Raw genomic sequence first — 8,077 nt, forward strand, 5'->3', positions numbered from 1 at the left:
TTGTTTAGGCTTTGTAGATATTGAAGTGGATCATTGTTTCAACGTGTATGTCTGGGTTTTGTCCAGTAGATGGCGCTGCTGCTGCTGCTGTGATGTTTTGTTTAGCAGAATGCAGTTCACGTACCGTGTTACAAACGGTACGGCGCTGCACAGAGCGGTACAAACTGTGCAATTAAAATCTCCGGTAGTACTACAGACGGGCCGCCGATAATCATCTCTGATTAACCCAACATGAATATAAATACAAACCCAGTCTGTTTCAAAGAGCACTCAGAGTGATGGCGCCGGAGAGTCTGATAGCAGGTTTAATAATATGAATGTGGCTGCTCGAGTTTTGCATCAAACTCAGTGTCCTCTATATAGTATAAACACATTACACAAGGGGTTGCCAGCGGGTGTAGTGAATTCAGTTCCAATATCTCAGCTCTCTCATAGATATGTTAAAGCTCAAAGAATGGAACTTCTGGTTCAGACTGGTGCGCGGATCAAAAGATTCCCCGCATCGGGTGTACCGGTTTGTTACGGAACGTGTTTCGTAAAATGAGTTTATCCAGTAACAGACAATATAAACCACAGTCAAAACAAACATGAAGAGAACATGTTGCCAAGTAGTGGTTTGTTTAACCAGTAACTCAAATTACTTAAAAAAAACAAACAAAAAAAAACACAACCTCATTTCTATAGTGTTAAAACTGAAGAAGTTAAACTAATACCTTACTTGGAGCTCTCACCAGGGACCACTTTCAGTAAAAGACGTATTAATCTCAGTGAACAAAATGAATACAAACTTGTATTCATAACAAAAAAAAAAAAACCAAGCAATCAGACCATATAAATCTACACACTTTTTGTGATGCTAGAACAAGGTTTATATATATATATATATATATACATATATAAAGGAGTGTTGATAATTTCACCCTAAACTTGCATACTGAAAGCAGCATGTCAAAGCAAAAAGGAACATAAAAAGAGGGTTACAACTCAATGGAGAAGGAAAGTCTTTGCCCCCAGGTTCACTCAGTGAATTAATGAAGGGTCCTTGAATAACACACCATATTGAGAATGGCCTGATCAGGAAACAAGCAAAGCATTCAATGCAGTAAGAGGAGAGAATCCCATTAACATGGCCATTCCGACACTCACCAATATATAATCTATGTAGAATTAGTCAAGCACCCACCAAAAAAATAAAAACAACACACAATCCAAAAAAGTCTTTAAAAGCAAGATTTTTATTTATCAATACACACGTTTGGGCATTTTCCAAAAATATACAACTCCAGCTACAAAGACAACCACTGGACACACACCCATTGCAGCTCCCAGAAGGGACCACACATTGAATTGGCCTGCAAGAGAAGAAAGAAATAGTTAGTGGAATATAAAGAGATAGTTATATATTTCACTTGAACTGCAATTGTGTTCACATCATGCATATTACCGCTTCTAGGCATAAAGTGAAGGGATCCATCTCTCTTCAGCTCAATTGGGCCAGAAGACACCAATGCCTTTACTGCACCACCATCCATCCCTTCAGCACTGCGACCTACAGGAGGAATTAGGAGTCCATCAAAACAAATGGACAAAAATGCATGCAAAATGTCATCCCCCCCCCCCCCCCCTCTCAAGCAGAGCTCTTACCAAGCCTCTGTTTCCCTGGAATGCACCGTCTGCTACAGAGGCTGTCTGATGGCCGGTTTGAATCACATATCACAACACTGCAGTGGAAGTAAATCTGAAAGACAGCACACCTTGTCAAGTAAAACAAGCATCAATAGATCAGGCAGGACCATCATCCAATGAGGATTACTGAATTGAAAAACAAATATATTGCATCATAGTAAGTGTTTCTTGCAAATGTGCAGTTATAGGTTTTCATTCCAACTCACTAAAGATGTGAGCACAGTGACCATTTGCTGCTTGCAAAGCAATCCAAACCAAGCATTGTGGTATAAGATCCCCATATCAACACTCCACTTTACCTGTCCTTTCAGTGCATCCCGGCCGCTTGTGAAGGAAAACATTTTCACTTCAAACCTCTTCAGATGGGAAGGGAACAGCACTCTTGCATTGCTGGAGACTGGGTGAAAGATGGTCAAGTACTCATCTGCAGAGTTCTCACAGCTAGAAAGAGAAAGTAGGTCAGGAGCACATCAGCCACAACTCCAATTCATAGGTTTTGTAGCAGCAATATCATATTCCAGCATCTTACCTGTCCACAACAACATCCCACTTTGGAGAGCTATTCCTGTCAGCAGAATAGGTTGCCCAGCAGTTCTCCAAAAACAATTCAACCTGTGAATCCCTGCTGTACAGGAGCTCTACCTCAAAATACAAGGGTGTTCGCAAGTACTTCACAACAGGGTAATCCTGAGCTCCATAGAAGTCGTTGTAGGTTGAATCTGCAGAGATGCAAGGGAGAATTTTATAGGTGGAAACACGCTACTAGAGCATCTATATTATTTCAATTGCCAAGTCCTACCCAATGCAAGCTGCATGATGACCGCAAGGTCACCCAAGCCAGGCTGGACTACAGGTGCAGGATTATTCTGGTACAAGAACTGTACTACCTTGCTGTCATTGACCAGATAGTGACAGGCAACTCTCAACCTGGAAAGAAGAGATGGGGTTAGCAGAGTTTCAGCATCAACCACAAGGATACTCACTTTGATTGCAATCCTTACCGGTAAGATGTGAACAGCACTTCATTCTCATAAGTCAGGAGGTTGTTGTCAAACTGAAAGAGAAATCAAAGACCCAGGTTGCAATGAACTTGTAGATTTAGTATGGAGCTGCATACCAAGTTGCAGACTAGCTAATATGGTACTCTGGATCATCCCCAGCTGTGTACTAACCTAGTACCAATTTCACAATTTAAAAATAAAAAGCGTTGGTTATGAATATTGCAATTTCATAATTGAACACTTTTTCGGGACCTCATGATTGTTACAGTTAGTATGATACCTCAAGCCTGTCTACAGAAACTGCTAGACTAATATGGTATTGTTTTAGTAAACTCTAGGAGGGCAACAGCAGTTATTTTGGATTTGTTGCAAATACACATTTGAATACACAGCTGGTGACTCTTGAGCTGCAGTTGGTATCAACTCATGTATTAGTTTAGTCCCGGCCTCACCACGGGATCATCCCCAGTAAGTACGCTCTTTCCAGTTCACCGCTATTGACCCAAAGGTCTCTAGGCAGCACATGCAATGCCATAACCAAGAGTCATGTGTCACAACGCCTTTGTCAACTGGACAAGCAGTTCAATACAAAGGTGGCATCCTTCAGATGTCCACAATTCATGCAAGTAATTCAGCGGATAGAAACACAGGTCACCATGGCTCCCCAGACTGATCCAGGGGTGTTGGGGCCACCTTGTCAATATGTTGAACCTCCTCATAATATGGTTTTAAATGTGTCAATACTAACCCTTCTAGTTGTGCCACAGGAGTTGACATTGAAGTAGAAAACCGCATTGATAGCATCAGACTGAAGAGGCCGGCAACTTGGATCCCTCAGAGTTAGTTGACTTGGAGACAAGCTGGGGACAGATTCCACTTTCACAGCAAGAGCTGCCATAGTTCCATTGGTGAAGCAATCTGAAACACAGCATTTGGAACCAGGTTAAGGAAACAGATTATAGCTTCAATACCACTTCATGCAGCCTTTTTCCAATCTCAAAAGCAGCTATTCTAAAGAATGCTTTGTTCGCAGGAGAGTTACCAATCATCTTTGTAGGGAAACTGCAGGACAGGGAGAAGTCAGCCACCACAACCATGGTCCCAATATCCTTCAAGGTCAAGTCAAGCCTGCTTCTGATGCCTGAAGAACTGATCACCTACAGAGACAATACATCAGGTCAGTAATGTGTTGAACCCAAAACAGCTAACACACATTTTAAAGTTCCATCACTTACTTCATATGTGGCATCAACTGAATTGTATGGGACAGTCATCCAGAAATTGGTAGAGTTGGCATTATACTTGTACAGGGCAAGCAGACTTCCACCAAGTTCTCTTGAGGCCACAAAAGGAATCCAGTTGCGACCCATGTTGCCATATGTTACCATGGTATAGAATGCAGCACCATCACAGTAGCCAGTTACTGTAGGTGGAACTGCAAGAGGAATTGTCACGGCAATGGACTGGATTGGTTAGAAAAAGGTAGTTGTAGACCACAGTCAGGCACTTACTGATGTCTTTGAGAATGGCTTCGACTACAGCAGGATGAGTAAAGGGTGTATTCTCTGGCACTATTTTCAGCAAGTAGGTCAGGGGCAGAATGTAGGTTCTGGTGTCTGGAGGAGTTACCTGAAAGAGAAAGGGTTTGTAGTATTAAACCCAAAGTCAAACAGCAAGCAAAACGTCCACAGGAAGCAAGTGTTTTCAAAGGGCAATAGGATGGTTTAACAGGTGGGATGTTACCTTTTGCTTCACATTGGGGTCCTCAAATGGCACCTGGAGAGTGTAGGTCTTGGATCCATTGGGAAAGACATGCTCCTGGACATTATAACCTTTTAGGTTGGCTTCTGGCACAGTTAACGTCTCTGGTCCAACTATAATTTTGACCAGCTCCACATCAGGCAGGAATGTCCCCAGGGTCACATTGAACACTCTGGCTTTAGGAACAGTGTCTGAAATTAAAACATGCAGTTAAAATGAAGGATATGAAGTGGAGCACTGCAACAAATCCCTTTGATTTACTGCATGTGGACCGGTTCTACATACGGTTTGTGACAACTGGTGGCCGAGGCATGAAAGGAGTGGTTATTGGATGAAGTACTGTGTACTTGGTCTTCTCAGGCCCATCTTGCCAGGTATGCTCCAGCATTGGTTCAATAGAGTAAGAGATCACATAGGTGTTGTCCAATACATGGCTCTGAAAGCACAGAAGCATCTTAGGAAGAAAGCTTTAAAATGAGAAGGATTTAGAAGATGTTGAACTTCTACATACCTTGTAATATCCACCAACAGCTCCCACAGGAATTTTTACAGCGATTAGCTGGGGACTGACATCCAGTTTATAATCTCTACTATGAATCGTTGCAGGGTCAAGCTTGCGGCCATCAACTCCCATTTGGACATCAAGGGTAGTAATTTGTGGTGTCGGAACAAGAGGAGGCAGAACACGGGGAACATTCCATGTAATCATCTGTTCTGTGAAGGCTGTTCCATCTGACAGAAAAGAACACCATAGACTTGGTATAGAAAATTCATACTTAAACCTAGAATAGTTCTTGAGCACCGTTGCCCTCCATAAACTTACTCACCAGTAGGACATGTAACTGCAGTGTCCACCATCATGACCATCCATCTTTGCTTATAAAAGGTGGTTGATCTTAGCACAGCCATTGGTACAGTTTGGATCTGTTGGAGGGGAGGGGGAACTTTTACTAAAACAAAAGCAAGATTAAATCTACCTTCATAGTCTGGATATACTGTACTAGACAACAATGAAGCCTAGACTACTTACCACCTGAGGCTGGCTTTCTGTGGAGTTGTATGCAGCTCTAACCAGAATTCGAGTTGGTGTAGTGTTTATGCCATAGCCATTTGTCATGGCCTGAGCAACAGTCATAGTTGTCTTTCTATTTGCTGAGAGATGGAACACAATTTTCCAGATGCTGTTGTCAGCAGCAGTTGCCTAGCAAAGAAAAAAACCTCATTAGAATAAGGAGTTTGAACACAAAGCATCCCCAGTCTAAAGGATTTGTCACAAATGGCTTGTTTAATAAACAGGAACTAAAACTGAAAGGTGAAAGTTTAACAATGTATCACTCAAACTGTTCTATGTTCACCGGGCATCTCTAATAGAACAAAGTAAATCCTCAAATACAACTGCGTACAAAAGCCTATGTGAAAACATGTTGTCTGGATCCGATACAGGCAGAGTTTACAGCCATTCATTTGTACTGCATCAGTGTACCAAACTTTAGGACAATACCTGAAATTGCACCTATGCAGCAGTCCTCAAAAAGGTAAATCAGGACACATTTAGCATGAAGGGTTTATAACCCTGCACATATGAAGCCACTACCTCAGTGGTTGAAATACAAGGCTTACACCAACAAGAAAGGGTTAATTTCTCCAATCAATTTCTATCAAAGCAATCACAGAATACATGTATGCAAAGCCAATGCCTTAAATGTCACACAATTCCAATATGGCCACCCTCTTGGGAGACAGGTTAAAGTTAAGGGGGCCGTTAGATTTTGCTTCCTCTAGACGAGACAGTAGAGTAAACTTCAATAGGCAAGACCAAGGGGACATGAATGAAGAAAATGCAAAGTCACATGATTCTACCTCTGGGTACGCAAGGGACCAATCAGGATCATCTTGAACAAAGTTTGGCTCAATGAGTGGCACCCCTCTTCTCACAGAAACCTAAAGAGAATTCACATTAGTCATGAGTGAAGTACTTCTGCAGTGACAATTAAATACCCACACAACCCAACAAGTTATACTGAACAGCATTATCACATCCCGACAGCCCTTACCTCCATGTAGTTTCTTTCACACAGAATCTCCCTCTCCGCCCATGGAGAATAGTGGCATGTCATGCTCTGAACATAGGAGGAAGCTGAAGTCATAGCACTGTTTGAGAAGACACTGATTTGTACTGTCAGCTTGTACGTCTCATTCTGGAAACAAAGGCTAAAGTTAGTCCCAGCATGTCACCATTAGAAACAGGTTTACAAGAAATAAAATGATGACTCACTGTGTTCTGAACAAAGCAGCTCAGCACAGAAGCAAGGAACTTGGCATTTCCCAAGAAGTCAACGGTTAAGCTATATCCACACTGTGCAGCCAGTCTTGGAGAGAGGGATACAAGCACCCCCTTATTGTCTATGGGAAAAAATTCAGTTGGCCTTAAACTGTACACGTGATCAAGCAAGGTAGAGATATAACAAAGTGAACACCCCGACCGCCCCGTTCCATCTACTTATTGAAATTGTCATAACTATTCCATCTACTAAATGCAATTTTATAAAAACGATTCATACAAGTAGAATTATACGCCCATTTGGAACAGTGGGTTTAGTGTAAATGATGTCTATTTCTGCACACTTGCAGTCAACAAATCTGACTAAGGCTGTAGCAGCACAGGTCTACTTAGTGAGATCAGCAACATGCTTCTAAAACTAAGGCAAGAGCCTTTCATACCCTGCATCCTAAAAAAAACAAAGCCTGGTTGCTGTCATACAGCGCAGGAGTGCTCTGTATTTAATTCAGGTTATTACATTACGAGTCAACAGGCTTTGTACATCAAAAGCTTTCCATTCAAGAAAAATGATCACTCACCAATCACATTGATGCGAAAATACTTTCCAACAAAAGACTTCTCCAACATCATCATCATAACACTCCCTTGACATTCTGTCCTCACCGAGCCTGTAGAAGACAACGATACTTGAAAACACACAACCGGCAAATAAACAGGAAGCTGAAAGCTGTTGTGCTGAAGCGACCGTTATCGTACCTAGAGGGGCACAAACTTGCGTCCAAACTTCTGTGACTAACACTGCTAATAGCAATGTTATTCTGCATTGGAAAAAAAAAACGCAAGTGAGAAACACACAATAAAATGAACGTTTCTAAAGTAGAGAAAAGATCAACAATTACCCAAATCTAAGACAACACGGCATCATTAAATCCAAGGCAGCCCCGACCGTGAACTTTCACCGTTATAAAGAAACAATAATAAAAACAAACCCGTCAGTAGCTGAGTTTGGGGTTCCTTAGAGTGCAATGGGGTTATAAAGAGGTTCAGGTGCTAATGGGATCTAATTAGCTGCAATTGATGCACGCACCTCTTTCATATTAGTCCTCTAATTTGCAATCAGTACGTTAATTAAAACTGATAATAATAATAATAATAATAATAATAATAATAATAATAATAATAATAATAATAATAATAATAATAATAATAATAATAATACTTTTTAAATTATATTACAACCCATTTAGAAGATTGTACTTTGAATTGAAGTTTGGCAGAAGTACGTGCAGATCAAACTGGACTGTCACCTACAAGGACTGTCTGATTAAAGGCTCAGCTATGGAGGCAT

The 8,077-nt window shown here is 41.3% G+C and overlaps 2 protein-coding genes across 3 annotated transcripts; both read right to left on the reverse strand.

Annotated features, from left to right (window-relative positions):
• Positions 1 to 1,217: 1,217 nt before the first annotated feature.
• Positions 1,218 to 3,840, reverse strand: LOC131730564 (zona pellucida sperm-binding protein 2-like). Its single transcript, XM_059020712.1, has 9 exons — positions 3,730 to 3,840; positions 3,436 to 3,605; positions 2,688 to 2,740; positions 2,486 to 2,613; positions 2,216 to 2,405; positions 1,986 to 2,127; positions 1,645 to 1,738; positions 1,445 to 1,549; positions 1,218 to 1,352 (listed from the first exon to the last, which is right to left on the reverse strand). The coding sequence occupies exons 1-9, from the start codon at positions 3,782 to 3,784 to the stop codon at positions 1,243 to 1,245; spliced, it is 1,047 nt and encodes a 348-aa protein (XP_058876695.1). The 5' UTR covers positions 3,785 to 3,840; the 3' UTR covers positions 1,218 to 1,242.
• A 10-nt stretch (positions 3,841 to 3,850) lies between these two features.
• Positions 3,851 to 7,757, reverse strand: LOC131730563 (uncharacterized). Of its 2 annotated transcripts, XM_059020710.1 has the most exons (13): positions 7,629 to 7,757; positions 7,486 to 7,547; positions 7,308 to 7,397; positions 6,724 to 6,851; positions 6,503 to 6,646; positions 6,309 to 6,389; positions 5,479 to 5,649; positions 5,276 to 5,372; positions 4,960 to 5,180; positions 4,734 to 4,884; positions 4,431 to 4,639; positions 4,199 to 4,316; positions 3,851 to 4,122 (listed from the first exon to the last, which is right to left on the reverse strand). In XM_059020710.1, the coding sequence occupies exons 1-13, from the start codon at positions 7,652 to 7,654 to the stop codon at positions 3,866 to 3,868; spliced, it is 1,755 nt and encodes a 584-aa protein (XP_058876693.1). In that variant the 5' UTR covers positions 7,655 to 7,757; the 3' UTR covers positions 3,851 to 3,865. The 2 variants fall into 2 exon arrangements, with proteins under 2 accessions (XP_058876693.1, XP_058876694.1); XM_059020711.1 differs by having other exon boundaries at positions 3,983 to 4,316.
• Positions 7,758 to 8,077: the final 320 nt, after the last annotated feature.

This window comes from Acipenser ruthenus, unplaced genomic scaffold, assembly GCF_902713425.1.
Source record: "Acipenser ruthenus unplaced genomic scaffold, fAciRut3.2 maternal haplotype, whole genome shotgun sequence".
NCBI lineage: Eukaryota > Metazoa > Chordata > Actinopteri > Acipenseriformes > Acipenseridae > Acipenser > Acipenser ruthenus.

Excerpts from the sequence above, each read along its gene's own strand:
- LOC131730563 (XM_059020710.1), bottom strand. The coding sequence starts at position 7,654 with ATGATGCCGTGTTGTCTTAGATTTGG. Across the intron at positions 4,885-4,959 it reads CTGTTGGTGGATATTACAAG|AGCCATGTATTGGACAACAC; the intron begins GTATGTAGAAGT and ends CTGTGCTTTCAG. Across the intron at positions 4,640-4,733 it reads GCCACCAGTTGTCACAAACC|ACACTGTTCCTAAAGCCAGA; the intron begins GTATGTAGAACC and ends TTTTAATTTCAG.
- LOC131730564 (XM_059020712.1), bottom strand. The coding sequence starts at position 3,784 with ATGGTTGTGGTGGCTGACTTCTCCCTGTCCTGCAGTTTCCCTACAAAG. Across the intron at positions 1,550-1,644 it reads TCCAGGGAAACAGAGGCTTG|GTCGCAGTGCTGAAGGGATG; the intron begins GTAAGAGCTCTG and ends TTCCTCCTGTAG. Across the intron at positions 1,353-1,444 it reads TCACTTTATGCCTAGAAGCG|GCCAATTCAATGTGTGGTCC; the intron begins GTAATATGCATG and ends CTTCTCTTGCAG.